Raw genomic sequence first — 15,327 nt, 5'->3', positions numbered from 1 at the left:
AACACTGTCTTAGAGGAACAGTCTGAGCTCTTTTCCAAAATGGACAACAGAAATAAGCACCACTTAAGTTGAAGAAATGTCTAACGACCACAACTTGGCAAATTCCTGTAATATCAGAAATGTCCTATGTTCCAATCTGGAAAACCTTACATTTGTAGCAGAGGTTGCTGTGTTGCCAATTAACACGGCAGACTCTCTAAAGGATCTTTGGTAGACAATATGTAAGGGAAAAACTTTTTTTAAAAAAAAATTGAACAGCATAGGAAAACCTCCTCAAACAGCAACAACAACAAAAACCCTTAACAGTAAACCTTCTTAAACAGCAATAAAAAACTCCAGAGAAACTATTCCCCCATGGATCTTCACCCACATACAACACCAAATTCAACCATATGGAGCCTTAGCAGTGCTTGGTCCATCATCCTCTCAGATTACATTGCCCTGCACCATTTGTACCTGCCCCAACCAGGCCGACTGGGGCTCCTAATCTGGGCAATCCAGCCCCAGCTAGGTCACCCTCTAGGGCAGGAGTGCTCCTGCGAGGGTTGACTGCAGAAGGCCAAACCTACACCTCCTCGATCTTTTTGCACATTTCCCACTACAGTACAGATAACCTCTCCGCTCTTAGTTTTTTTTTATGCATGTTACTTTACAGTGAAATTTATGGTTCAAATTCTTTGCCCTAAATGGAAATGAAAGCTAATCATTTGATAGAAAGAATACCTATAGGTATCCACTAAAAGGAAATAATTGACTCAAGAAATATTTTCTTTTATGCATATCAACAAATAAAAACACTTATTCATAAAGTTTGCATGTTATAAAGGCTAGTTGCTTTTCTTTACCTAGTAGCTATAATCATGAGTAACAGTCCTTATTCTGATATTGGGGTAGACAGTGGAAACCATGTGGCTTCTCTATAGCAGGCATGCCCAACAGGTAGATCATGAGCTACTAATAGATCACTGGACGTTTGTGGTAGATCACTGGCTCCCCCCAAAGAAGCCCAGCAACTTTGGCTCCCCTAAAAAAAGCTCTACATCTTTGCCCTGAAGCCCCCAAATCAGGGCTTTCCTTCCTAAAAAAAAAAAAGCTCAACAACCTCGACCTGAGCCCCCCCCAAAGGGGGTAGATCACTGCCAGTTTTTAACTCTGTGAGTAGATCGCAGTCTCTTGGAAGTTGGCCACCCCTGCTCTATAGCATTCACATGCTAAGTTCCTGACTGAACTGTGATTTTTTCCCACTGAGAAAATTCCTTACAGACTTGTGACATTATTTGCTATTCCTGCAATTTGGTGATGGGCAATGGTGGACTTTTGTCATGCTCCAACAGGGTCTGTAAATGTCTTGAGCACATAAGCCTTTGAGCACCTAGGCACCTCTGTGAAGCACATCTCCAATACGTACTTGCAATAGTGCAGCTGATTCTACCACGGCCGGCCCCAATGCAAGTACAGTCCCAGATCATGGAGTCCTTCGGTCGTTCGTAAGTCTCCCCGACTCGATATGTAGCTCCAGTGTATTTGTCAAAGCAGGTTTCTTCCGCTGAGTGGGAAGGAAAGAGTAGATCACCATAGCAGAATATGTAGCACGCAGGTTCTAATCCCCCTCCCCAACCATTCAAATTGCCATGCGTAAAGGGATCAGGTGGAGGTGACTGGGTCACCTAGGAGGTGGGGGAGGCAGAAAAAAGTCTCTGGCTGCACTTGGCTCAGCTTCTTAGATCCCAGAGGGCCTAAGACTGAAAGAGCAAAAGAAGGGAGCCCTAGAAACACACAAGTTGGGTCAGAGAAGGCATCCTGTATGGTGGAGTGAAAGGGAAGGGTCTTGAGAGGGAAGGAAAACAGGAAGGGAATGGGCAGAGATAAAAGCAGGGACCACCCAGAAATGGAGGGAAGTTCACACCTTGATTTGAAGAACTCAGCCCAATAGTCCCACCTCAGGTCCCTCGTGGCATAAGATGAGATCCCATGAGTCCTTCTTCATTAGTAATATTCCCCAGGTTTTCTTGCAAGAGAGGTCATGCATTCCTCATTCCCATAGTTTGTACTGTCCTGGTTGCTCTTAAAAAGTGCATAGCCATCACTCCCCTTCCCCCCCCCCCCAACTTACCTGTACTGCTTTTTATTATTTCCCAACCAATTCTACAGCCAGGGAATGCTTCTTGATCTCCAACTAATCTGCTTTCTGGCTGTAGCTGATATGCAATGCTGATCCTCAACTTCCCCTCAAAGGCACTTGGAGACATTCTCTTTCTTCTTGGCTGCTTTATACCCCTTTTATATTTTCCCCAAAATAAAATGCCTGACTCAGTTAGCTTTTACACTTTGCCATCTATTCCATTCTAGTTTAATACTATCATTTCAAGTGCCCTTTTGCACACGGTGTAAACAAAGCACCTGGCACCTGCAATCCCAAGAGGAACCCAGCTGGATCAGACCAAGAGCTTGCTGCTCCAGAACCCCGTTTCTCTCCATGTCCAGTCAGAAGCTTCCAAGAAGCTGCCCAAAAGGGCACAAAGGCCCAACAAGCCCTCTCCCATTGCCTGTCTCTAGAATCTGGTCTGCAAAAGTAGACTGCTTCTGAATCTGGAGGCTCAATTTAGTGATCACAGCTAAATGGCCACCGATAGACTTGTCCTCCCTTCCCCCTTTAAATCCACATAATCCAATCCACACATTTTAGGGAAAGGTGGCACCAACACCAACTCCCAGAGAGAGCCTGACCATCCCTGCAAAGCTTTCTCTGCAACTGAGCACCAAGCATTTCCAGGCTACTCTTCTGGAGACTCCTCAGACAATGAGGCCCAAAATGCTCCATGTGAACTGCCTGCGTGCCCTAGAACATATACTGAGAGCGGCAGGAAAAGGAACATTCCCTATTGACCACGTGGTTCCCTGGCAGACAAGTCATTGTAAGAGAGGGTTTGCTGCCTGCAGTTTGTTTGAAAATCACTTCACTAGCAGCAGTGCAGAGCACAAAATGGTACTGTGGTTGGCCAGAAGACTTCCACATGACAATAGACAGGAGAAGCAAAGATACACTCAGCTAGGGTTGCCATATTTCAAAAAGTAAAAACCGGGACCCCCCCCCCCAAAAAATGGTTGAGCTTTCTTTTACGAAAATGCAAAAAACCCGCGATTTTCTGATTGACTTGCCTAAGATCACAAAGTCCACCTTTTGGAATTTCCCCTGGACATCAATTGAAATCCCAGTAATGTCTGGGGAAATCTGGATGTATGGCAGTCCTACACTCAGAGGTATCAAAGTCAAACAAGGTTGTGGGGAGGATAGTCAAGAAGTGAAATGAGTTAAGAACAGGCTACCTTTAAAGATACTTTCAAACAAAGTAGCTCTGTTTATCTTGACATCTTTTGTTTTGAAAAAATGTCTAGTTTCCCCAGTATATTGTTTTTGTAGTAGTGGTGGTGGTGGTGGTAGTAGTAGTAATAGCAATCTTCTGCTTACCCTCAGGCTTGCTTTCGCAGTTGAACCCTCTGCTCCCTCCATAACAGGTACAGACCAGAGTGTTCCCCAGGTAAATGCGCTCCCATTGCTGGTTTATCTGATAGTGCTGCCCATTATCATAGCAGCCAGCTGAAAAAGAAAGAGGACTCTTCAATTACATTCACTTGTCTGGACCACAAATGGTTCTCCAAGCAAGGGGGAGACGTATGTGCAAGGGGGTGGGGTGGATCTTAGCTTAGGCATGCATGGAATATACATTAGCTCCAGAGGCTGCATTCCTTTTGCATCCTGAAACCTCAGTCAGAGGATGAAGGTTTTTAGGTGCATGATAATCAGCGCTCGGCTTGAATTCAAAACGATTTTGTCTGTTTCTTTTCCACCATGTTTCAAATTGAACCACAGGAGGTTTCAAATTCTGAAGCAATGCATTAACAGATGGAAAAGATTGCTCAGCTAGGAGGCCTGATCCAAATTTTCATGCAAGACAATGGAAAGACCCCCCAGTGCATTTGGACAAAACTTTTGACTCTCTCTCCTAGGCAGGCGTGTCTTTGCCAAGACACAGTACAGTGTACTGTTCTCTCGCGAGGAATCCTATTCGGTGTTATGGATTCTATAACATCGGAATAAGGGAATTTCCCTTTTAAAAAAGGAGAACTTGACAGCCAGTTTATCCCACTTTTGAGTTCCATGGCAAATATAATAAACACACAGATGGGTTTGCCTCCTGGTAATGAGATTATGGGTAAATTCTATTCACCCCATTTCCCTAGAATGAGTATTTCATGTTTAACAGATCGGAGTGCCAGAAAACGTTCTCCTCACATCCACCTCCTGGAAAGCTTTCTCCCCCAGTTCTGATGGTTTTAAGTACTGTAGAAGGACTTTGGCAAATGTCTCGATTCTTTAGGCAGAAGCAAATATTTCAGGATTCCAAAAAACCCATATGCTGAATAGCACGTGTGCACACACACAGCACAATTATTTTTAAAGTACAGTAATAAGAAAACAGGTAGGGAGTTGGGCAAGAGCATCCTTCCCCAACTGGTGCCCTCCAGATGTTTCAGACTGCAAGGGGCTAGAACTACAGTAATGGGACTTTTAGTCCAAAACAGGGGTCAGCAAACTTTTTCAGCAGGGGGCCGGTCCACTGTCCCTCAGACCTTGTGGGGAAAAATATGAGCAAATTCTTATGCCCCACAAACAACCCAGAGATGCATTATAAATAAAAGGACACATTCTACTAATGTAAAAACATGCTGATTCCTGGACCGTCCGCGGGCTGGATTTAGAAGGCGATTGGGCCGCATCCGGCCCCCGGGCCTTAGCTTGGGGACCCCTGGTCCGAAACATCTCAAGAGCACCAGGTTGGGGGAGGGCTGAGGGAGAGGGAACAGGAAGATCAATTCACACCTCTGCCCAAAGCACAATAGGCTTGCCAGATGTCTCTTCTTTGAAAGGACCATCCATTATTCAGCAACACCCCAGCCACTACCAGTATTACGGTAAAAAAAAATAGCCAGAGCCCCAGGCAAAGTACTGGATGTGTCTTGCTTGAGACACTAAACATCAGGATTTAATTACTTTTTTAAACACCAACTAATACTGCAATTCAGTGAGTTCACTGGAGCTCCCTCCCAGGTAATCCGGTACAGGGCTGCAAGTTTACAGCGCTCAATGGGAGGATGGGATAAGGAACTTTGGGAGCGCATTTGGCACAGGCAGACTTCCTGTGTTCTCCCGAGTTTCTTAAACCCTTAGGGAGAAACGGATGTAAAACAGAGAGACCCTCGGAGGAGTTTCTGTCTCATTCACCCGCCTAAAATTTTGAGGATTCCCGGTTCTGGACCCGCTAGGATCTACATGCAGCCGCCCGGCGAAAACTTCGGTTTCTCTCGCTCCCCTTCGACCACTCACGTTTGCTCTGGCCGGCCGGCACCGGGGGCTGGACGATTTGCTGGGCTTGCCTCCGGGTCTTCTCCGCCGGGACCTTGGCGCCCTGGACTCCGGCCCCCAAGCAGAGGCTCAGCAGCACGAGAAGCAGCCGCCTGGACTGGCTGCCGGGCATCTTCGGGAGCTGGAGGGGGGGGAGCAAAGCGGACTCAGAGAAAGCGCCTCTTCCTTCGCGCGCTGGGGGCGCCTGGCGAAAAAGTGCGCCGGGGGGGGCCACCTTGCAGATGGCCAGTTCCTCCTCCCCCACTCGTCGCCCCGCTTACCACTCTCGCTGCCTTTTGCTCCTTTCTGGGTGCGCGCAAACCTTGCAGCTTGCGAGAAGGGCAGCGCGCTGGGTCACCGCGGGCTTATATAGAGGTCCTGGCGCCGGAGACCCCGCGCGGAGGCCAATGCAAAGAGAGGGGGAGCCGCGCGGGGGAGGACGAGGAGGAGCCGCCCGGGACACCCCTTTGGAACGGCCAGCCGCGCGCTGATTGGCCCGGGCCGGCTGGTGACGTCTTGGGGAGTTGCATTCCACGGCGAACAAAAGACGCGGCTCGCGGGCGCTTTGCACGGGGCCAAGGGGTCCGGGCGGAGTTGGGGTGCAGCAGGGGAGCGAGCGGCCCCTCCGCCATCGCCAGGTCGCAGCCCCGTGTGATGGATGTCCAGCATCAAAGCCGCCCAGGTGGGGGGAGGCATAGCAATACATTTTGGCACCTGAGGTGGACCCCAAAAGGGCCCTTTCCACACACACCTTTCCCTCTCGGGGAAAGCGGGTGAGAGAAGATTCGCATCAGGAACAGGAGAGGAACGGGGGGGGGCATCTGCCTTGCACCCAGTCAGGCCACTGGGTCCATCTAGCTCGGTGCTGGCTGCTGACACTGGCTGGCAGCAGTGGCTCTGCGGGGTTTGGGACCAGGAGGTGCCGGGGATGAACCCCAATACCTTCCCCCAGTCGCACTTTCGTGACGCTGAAACCCCCCAGCCCAGCCCCCCGCCTTGCACAATCTCGCCGAAGCATTGCTCATTCGGGTTGCCGTGCGCCCGGGATTCCCCGGACATAGACGGAAATCGGCCGTCGGAAACAGCGTCTAGAATCGGGGTTTTTTTTTAATCTCCGTGAAAATGTGGATGTATGTCAACCTATGGCAGGAGTGTAGATTTTGACGAATGTCATTAAAAATAGCTCAAAAACTTTTCTTTTATTTCTACATTTTGCAAAAAAGCAAACTTTGGGCGAAACTTTAAAAAGCTCAACAGCTTTTTACTGGTCCAGCTCATCTTAAAAGTAATACAAGCTTATGAATTGCACAGGTAGAATGCCCACAAAGCAACAGAGAAGCAAGCAACATTCCTCCTTAAGTGTCTTTCCATGTTACTTTGCATTCCCATAATAAACTCAAAACAAGATCAACTTCAGAACTTCATTGACTACTTTTAAAATATTGTTGAAAATGCTCCTACCAAGCAATGTGTATGACACATTTATAATTCATTGCTTTGAGTGGCAATAAATTAATTATAAATTTGGATACAGTCTCTAGTATGTCATTCAGTTTGACATAAGACTTCTGTCAATGCAGTCCTCACATCATTTTTATTTTTATATAATAAATAGGAGAACTGCAAATGTGGTTTGTCCCAAGTCATGCCAGTGAGGGAATGACTGAGAACTGAACCTCATGATTTGGTTGTAAAATAATTATCAGAATCCTTTCCAAAATTGTATTTGTTCTAACACAATTATTTCCAGTTGTTTTTGCCAACCGTGCCCTAATTCAAAATAATCTTCAAAATATCTAATTCAAAATATCTTCAAAAATAGACATGTAAAATCATCCAAAACTGGAAATGCCTCACATATTCATATTCGGGATTAAACGTTCATTTGCAGAATGGAACCCTTGCTGTCTGCTTGTGTAGTTCTCTGTAAAAAGATGCATAGTTGAACATCTATCCACGCAAAGAAATACTGCTTTACAATTTATTTAAAACATTTGGTTAGTGGCATCTATAAACTCCAAATACGAACATCAAGTGGTGCCTTATGGGAAGGCATGTGGAAAAGCTGCCAGACGCTGCACCTGCATGTGTGGATCATAGCCCTAAAGGAAGAGGTGATGTGACGGTCTGTTCATGCAGCCACTTTCTCCCAGAACTGAACTTGGGAGGGGGGACGGGCGTTCCGGAGAATTGGCTAGCAGACAACGGAGCTCCATTCATAAATACAGTCAACAGCAGACTGATCTGGCCATGTATATATACCAGAGTTTCAACTTGGATACCAGATGGCTAGGAGGTTCAGAACCCATGAATTACCCCAAAAGGAAGCCTAGAGATTAGCAATACAGTATAGAAATATTTTCTAAAGAACCCAGGATGCTAATCTTAATTCACTAAGGATTGCAACCTTGGAAAACTTTTCCTGCAAACTAATTGTTAACAGCAACACAATTTCTTTCTTGGTATAATGTTGAGACAGCTAAATAATTAAATACTGATATCAGGTAAAGTCTTTAAACAGTGTCCATTAATACTGGTAAGTCCATATTAGACATGTCTGTCAGAGGGAGAGACAGGCCCGCACAAGGAGTCAGTTTGCAAGGCAGGTCACTCTTATTATCTTCCTGTTGTGAGAGGCTTGGCTGAGACAGAGTGGGTTGCCCAAGGCATAGCTAAAGTCAGAGGTGAAGCATAGTTCTCAGCTTGCCTTGTGCATGCCGCACAGCATTTCACTTTGCTCGCACTCATGTGAAATGGATGTGATGCAGTGGATAAAAAAGACGATCTGCCCAGCAGTGATGCTCACTGGGCGAACTTTGTCAAATGTCTAGCCTCCTGTAAAGATTTAATGGAGAAATCAATGGACAAAACTAGAATTGGAAAGCTCTTCCACAGTGGACACTATTTTAGAGATGATTAATAATCTGATTCTTAAATTACATTTTTCACATAGGTATGGGTTCAACTCACAATACGAATCTTTGCCTTTTAAAAATCACATCTGTGACCTGACTTTTGCATTCTTCTGCTGACATTATGCTAACTCATTGTCCTTAGATTTAAAACCAATGTAATGTTTTGATATTCACAAGCTCGACCATCTTGACTTGGGTCAGTCAAGTCAAGGAGATCCCATTAATCTTTACACCACGCCAAAAGCATTAAGTGGGAAAATGCTATGGGCTGCTAGACATCAGATTTTTCTCCTCCCTGTTTTAGAAAGTCAGTAGTGTGTGCTCTGGTTTTCAACTGGGATTTTAATAAGCCAATGGAGATTAAAAATAAGTAACCTTCTGTATCTTTGCTTAATGGTAATGTTTAACCCAAACATTTAACTACCTTTTAGTTACATTTCCTGACCCTTAATGGGGTCAAATGCCCTCCTTTTCATCTGGTTACAAATTCTTGGGCGGCCAGGCAGAGGGACTCTTTAAAAATAATAATCCTTTTCCTTTTAGATTCCTTGTTTATTCTAGAAACCACCCCAAGCATGCTTAAGATACTCTCCTGACTTGCCTTACCCAATGGGATTGTCTGCCAATAAAACTCACACCCAGTAAGATAAATTCTTCTCTCTTACTCACAGTGGACAGTCTTATTTACTTGGGATTACATGTGTGGGTGACTGGGAGCACAATTTGTTCCATTGAATTAAGCTACTCAGCCTTGCATCAATTCCAGGCAGTATTTGGGGCCAAATGAGTATGAGTGAACTCCCACTTATGGTTTTCCTTCAGAGATAATATCTCTTTGTAGACTTCTGCTTCATCAGCTTTGCCTCTTCAATCACACCCCACAGGCAACCATTTCCCCACTTCATGTACGGTAGCAGTAAATCAGGCATCCCCAAACTTCGGCCCTCCAGATGTTTTGGACTACAATTCCCATCTTCCTCGACCACTGGTCCTGTTAGCTAGGGATCATGGGAGTTGTAGGCCAAAACATCTGGAGGGCCACAGTTTGGGGATGCCTGCAGTAAATGGTCTCTCCCAACAAGGAAAGGAACACAGACATTGGTGATTGATAGGACTGCTATAGCCACCTATCAATTGATCTAGTTACTCAAAAGCCTAGAACCTTGTGGTGATTCCCATAATGTTGTTTGCTTAATTACCTTATCCTCAATACCAGGCAGCAGACAATTTTAAACCTGAGAGTGGAGGGGCAACCTTATGCACAGGAAATCATTGTGCAACGTGCAATTATTGTGCAACAACCAATTTATCTGGTATCTCCTTCTTCTCCCTGTCATGGGAAATCTCACTAAAACAGGATTTCTTCCCATGACACATTGAGACCCAGCAGTGCTGCCTGGAGTTATCAGATGTTTCGCAAGAGCCGCTGTTGTGAGCTGGAAGTGAAACTCTGTGAGGCCAGTAGCTGAAATCTTTGCATTTCTGGTGCCTGGCAGTGGCTAACTGAATACAATTCAGAGGTAAACATCAGGTTTTCATGGGGAAAGTGGTAGGATGGGCAGTAGGGAGGAGGCCACTCAGACCTGTGATTGAAATCACTTGAAATCATAGGGCAAATGAAAGTGTGGGTGGGCCCTGAGTCAGATTCTTGATCCACCTAGCCCTGGACTATAGCTAGTAATGGCCCAATGAAGAAGAAGAAGAAGAAGAAGAAGAAGAAGAAGAAGAAGAAGAAGAAGAAGAAGAAGAAGAAGAAGAAGAAGAAGAAGAAGAAGCGGAGGAGGAGGAGGAGGAGGAGGAGGAGTTTGGATTTGATAGGAGTCTCAAAGCGGCTAACATTCTCCTTTCCCTTCCTCACCCACAACAAACACTCTGTGAGATGAGTGGGGCTGAGAGACTTCAGAGTGTGACTAGCCCAAGGTCACCCAGCAGCTGCATGTTGAGGAGCGGAGACGCGAACCCGGTTCCCCAGATTACAAGTCTACCGTTCTTAACCACTACACCACAATGAGCTCTCACACAGAAGTCTCTTCTATCAAACATCCTCCAACTGGAGTTGCCAAGGATTTTCTGCATGCAGAACATTTGTTCTCCTTTGGAGATACAAGTTAAAAACTTTATCTAAGGAATTTCACTAGCAGTCAATGTTAAATCTAAGAGAATGGAATCTTCTCTGTTAGGGCAAATGGGGCACGGCCCACCAACCTCCGTCTGCCCTCTGCCAACTCCTTCTTATTTACAGTCAAGGCAGTGAGTGGCTCTGCCTTTCAGCTTTCTCCTCCTCAGTCTTGCCCTTGTAGAACTCAACAAGGAAGAAGCATAAGGACAAAAGTCTTTGGCTCTGCCTCCACCTACCATTGGGCTCCCTGCCTTCTGCCCTTCCAGTTCCAATGGACGCGAGCCTCCACACAGTGATGTAAGCAGATTGTTTGGTTTTCTGGGGTTCCCAGAGCTCTGTTGTACTAGAACTCTCAAATGCCATTATACCACCACTCTGAACTGAAGACAAAACTAAACATTACAAGGAAGACAAGGGCTGTTGCCACAGCACCCGGTCCATGTTAAGTTTTCCCCTCCCAGTCTGTAATATCTAGTACAGCTTACCTCATGTCCTGACATCATTACAGTGTACACTACCAGTGACTGCAAATAATGCTTAATTGAGGCATGGAAACACACATCTCCATTCAGCCATGGAGTAAGTTGTACTAGATGTTATAGTGGAATTCATTTTTATTTATTTATTTTTTAGTTTTAAAATTCATCTTTATTTCTTATTTAAAAATTTACAAATCAACACAAATCATCTCAACATAATATAATATAACATAATCAAACATAAAACAACACAATATAACATAATCAAACAAAATCAATAAACTGCACATAAAAAAGAAAAGAAAAGGCACAAAAAAGAATTATAAAAATAGAAGAAGAAAAACAAAATGGAACAACAACAAAAATACAAATTAAAAAAAAAGATGGAAAAAACAACAACCTCCAAACATTTAATATCGGTTCCCTTTTTAAATGAAATTTTTCCAAGCTTCTCCTCTATCATTTAAATTCTATATCATATCTTATTTTCCTTTTATTTTTTAATTACTTTATCAACTTATGCATTTTAATCTAAACAAATCACCCACTTCGAACTTATACCTTCTTTATATATAAAAAAATCTTCCACATAACTCCACTCTGCTTTAACTTTAACAAAGTTGTGGCCTTATTTGATCCCAAAACCAATATTCTGTGTGTTGTCAAGTTATTTGAACCCTAGGGAACTGAGTGGTCACGGGGCCTCAACACGCAAATTTATAAGTTTGCTTCACAGGGCAGCCCCCCCCTCTTTTTTTTACAGTATACAGTACATGAGATTTCCCCTTGGAGTTCACCCCACATGCAAATGTGGCTCTTAATGTATTTTCCTTTTATCTGCCTGCAGCTACAGAAAAGTGTGGCTGCAGTTACTTACTGTTTTCTTCTACACCCTGACGTGAAACCTCTGCTCAAATTCTCCCCTGCAAATGATTCGCAGCAGCAGTGTAAAACAGTACTAGGCCTATTATTTGAGAGCAAGTTTCCTTTGTAACTTAGTAACTGTAACTTCCATATAATGTTTAAGGCAATAGTTACAGTTGGAGCATATTGGAATTTGTATTGATGAAATCTAAGTTTTTCTGTGACATCCAAAATACTTTTTAAAAGCTGATCTTTTAAAAAAAGACAGAGGGCCTTCTTGGTAGTGGCACCCGTCCTGTGGAATGCCCTCCCAGCAGATGTCTTTTTTTTTTTTAGAATAATATTTATTTATTTTTCCACTTCAAGAACAATATTATATACATTTTCCATATAACAAATAAGATTAAGGAATAAAATAAAACATATCTGGGAGCTTAACAAAGAAAGGTTAAGCTCTTAATAACAGTTATTCCTCACAGAACATTTGTAATCAATTGTCTAAAGGAAAAAAAAAAAACCCCGAAAAAACAGAAAAAAAGAAAAAAAGTTAAAAATAAAAAATGAATAAAAATAAAAAATGAAATGATAATAATAAAAAAACAGGAAAAAAGAAAACACTCTGGGCTTCCTGTTACCACCGACGGCTTAGTTTTTGTTCTTCCATTATCGAATGTATATACAATCAGTACTATTTCTACTTTCAATATGTTTTCACATTCTATTTCTTTAAGTTTCTACAAATTCAATAAATCTCCTTACCCTTTCACTCAAACGCTATCATTTTAATTTTATCTTCAGTATATTTTCTAACATATTTCTTGTATCTATCCCATCTTTTAACAAATTCTTCCTTATCTTTCCCTCTCAAACTATTTGTTAGCTGTGCCATTTCGGCCATTTCCTGTAGCTTTTCCTGCCAATCTATGATTTTTGGGGCCTCTCTTTCTTTCCAGTTTTTGGCAATAACCAGACGAGCCGCTGCTAGAGCATATAATAAAATTTCTTTTGTTTGTGATGGTATATCTTTTTGAAATGTTATACTTAATAGGAAAATCTCTGGTTTTTTTGGAATGTTTTTCCCTAGAATTTTTTGTATCTCATCATGAATTTTATTCCAAAATTTCTTAATGGTTTCACAAGTCCACCACATATGAAATAAGTTCCCATCGTTACCACCACACCTCCAGCAAACGTTAGCTATATTCTTATACATCTTTGATAATCTGGAAGGTGTCAGGTACCATCTGTTATTCATCTTTAACATGTTCTCCCTTATATTGCAGCTCGACGTAAATTTCATATTAATTTTCCAAAGATTCTCCCATTCAAAACATGTAATTGGATAACCACAGTCCTGTGCCCACTTAGTCATGGCAGATGTAACCTTTTCATCCATGACTTCGTGATCTAAAAGCAATTTGTACATTTTAGAAATAAGTTTTGTATTGTTTTTCAATAATTCTTTTTCAAATTTTGTACATTCCATCTGAAATCCTATTTGTTTATCTTTTTAAAATAATTCATTCAATTGATGATAATCCAGCCATGTGTTAAGATGTTCCCTTATATCTTCATATTTTTTAATTTTGATTTGTCCTTCCTCTTCTAGTAGCATCATATTGTATGTTATCCAATTGTTATCCATGTTTACTCTTTTTGGTGTTATTGCCTCCATTGGAGATATCCATCTTGGAATTTTTGGTTCAAGATATCTTTTGTATTTGTCCCATGTTCTAAATAAAGCATTTCTTATTATGTGGCTTGTAAATTTTGTGTATATCTTTCCTTTTCCATAATATAAATAAGCGTGCCACCCGAACCTCGTTTCATGTCCTTCCAGGTCTAGTACGTCCACATTTTTTAGCAAGCACCAGTCCTTTATCCATGTGAGGCAGGAAGCTTCGTAATAAAGCCTAAGGTCTGGGAGGCCAAATCCTCCTCTCTCTGGAAGGTCAATAAGTATCTTATGTTTAACCCTCGGCCTCTTATTTTGCCATAGAAATTTGGAAACCTCTTTCTGCCACTTATCGATCATCGTAGTCTTACCAATAATTGGCAGGGTTTGAAATAAATACAGTAATTTAGGTAAAATCTTCATTTTAATTACCGCGATCCTGCCGCAAAAAGATAATCTAAGCCTACTCCATATTTCTAAACTGTTTTGGATCTCTTTCCATATCTTTACATAATTGTCTTCAAATAAATTGATATTTTTCGGGGTTAGCATTATTCCTAAATATTTTAATCTGGGGTAGATGTTTAATTGAGTAGCTTTTTGTACTTCTTCTTTCTCCGCTAATGTCATATTTTTTGCCAATAATTTAGTTTTGTTATAGTTTAGTCTGAATCCGGAAACTGCACTGTATTCTTTTATGATGTCCAAAACTTTGATGAGGCTTTGTTTGGGGTTCTCCACCGTAATGATAAGGTCGTCCGCGAAGGCTCTTAATTTATAACTTCTCTTTCCTAAAGTTATACCTTTAATTTCTTTTTCCTCCCTTATTTGTTCGCAAAGGGTTTCTAATGTCAAGATATATATTAAGGGGGACAGGGGACACCCCTGTCTGACCCCTTTATTTATTTCGCATTCTTGGGTTATATTCCCATTTATTATAACTTTGGCTTTCTGTTTCGTATATATAGCATTTATGGCATTTAGGTATCTCTCCCCAAAATCCATTTGGTAAAGTAGGTCCTTCATGAAGTCCCATGAAACTCGGTCGAATGCTTTTTCAGCATCAACCGCCATAAAAATTGCCGACTTATCTATTCTTACATCCAGGTATTCTAGCAGATTTATGATGTTTCTAGTATTGTTAGAAATGCGCCTGCCTGGGAGGAAGCCCGCCTGATTATCGTGAATGACATTCAAAAGGATTTTTTTAGTTCGTTGTGCTAGAATATATGCGTACAACTTATAGTCGTTGTTTAGAAGTGCAATGGGTCTATAATTTGCTATTATCTGGTGGTCCGTTCCCTGTTTTGGTATGACCGATATGTAACTTTCCTTCCACGTATCTGGCATAGCTCCCTCTGTCATAATATTGTTCATAATGTCTTTCAGTGGTTCTGTTAGAATATCCTCAAAGTTTTTATAATAACAAGCCGGAAACCCGTCAGGGCCCGGGGTTTTCCCAGTTTTGGCTTCTTTAATTGCACTTTGGACTTCAAAAGTTGTTATTGGCGCCTCCAACATTTCTTTCTGTTTTTTAAGGATTTTGGGCAGGCTATGTTTTTCCAAATATTTTTTAATTTCTTGTATGGATTCTCCCTCTTTTTTATATAAATTTTTAAAAAATTCTAGAAATTTGTCCTCAATTTCTTTTGGATCAGTTATTATCTTTTCATCTAATTTTATTCTATTGATAGTTCTTTCAGCTTCCCGTTTTTTAAGTTGCCAGGCTAATAATTTCCCCGGCTTGTTGGCAAATTCGAAATAGTTTTGTTTCATTGATTTTATTTTATTTTCAATTTCCCAGCAGATGTCAAGACAATAAGTAACTATTTTACTTTTAGAAGACAACTGAAGGCGGCCCTGTTTAGGGA

General features: G+C 42.2%; 1 protein-coding gene across 7 annotated transcripts in view; it reads right to left on the bottom strand.

The window, feature by feature from the left end:
• The window catches only part of FN1 (fibronectin 1), an 81,107-nt gene extending 75,376 nt beyond the window's left edge, over nucleotides 1-5,731 (bottom strand). For all 7 annotated transcript variants that reach the window (XM_088666791.1, XM_088666577.1, XM_088666616.1 and 4 more), the window contains exons 1-4: nucleotides 5,686-5,731; nucleotides 5,387-5,546; nucleotides 3,470-3,598; nucleotides 1,409-1,546 (exon numbers count right to left, since the gene is read on the bottom strand). In XM_088666791.1, the coding sequence (XP_088522917.1) occupies nucleotides 1,409-1,546; nucleotides 3,470-3,598; nucleotides 5,387-5,537 (418 nt within the window). In that variant the 5' untranslated portion in view covers nucleotides 5,538-5,546; nucleotides 5,686-5,731. The remainder of the gene's footprint in view (nucleotides 1-1,408; nucleotides 1,547-3,469; nucleotides 3,599-5,386; nucleotides 5,547-5,685) is intronic.
• Nucleotides 5,732-15,327: the final 9,596 nt, after the last annotated feature.

This window comes from Zootoca vivipara, chromosome 1 (genome assembly GCF_965207765.1).
Source record: "Zootoca vivipara chromosome 1, rZooViv2.hap1.1, whole genome shotgun sequence".
Lineage (NCBI taxonomy): Eukaryota > Metazoa > Chordata > Lepidosauria > Squamata > Lacertidae > Zootoca > Zootoca vivipara.
Note: the sequence above shows the minus strand (reverse complement) of the source record. Positions and strands in the feature narration are given on the sequence as shown.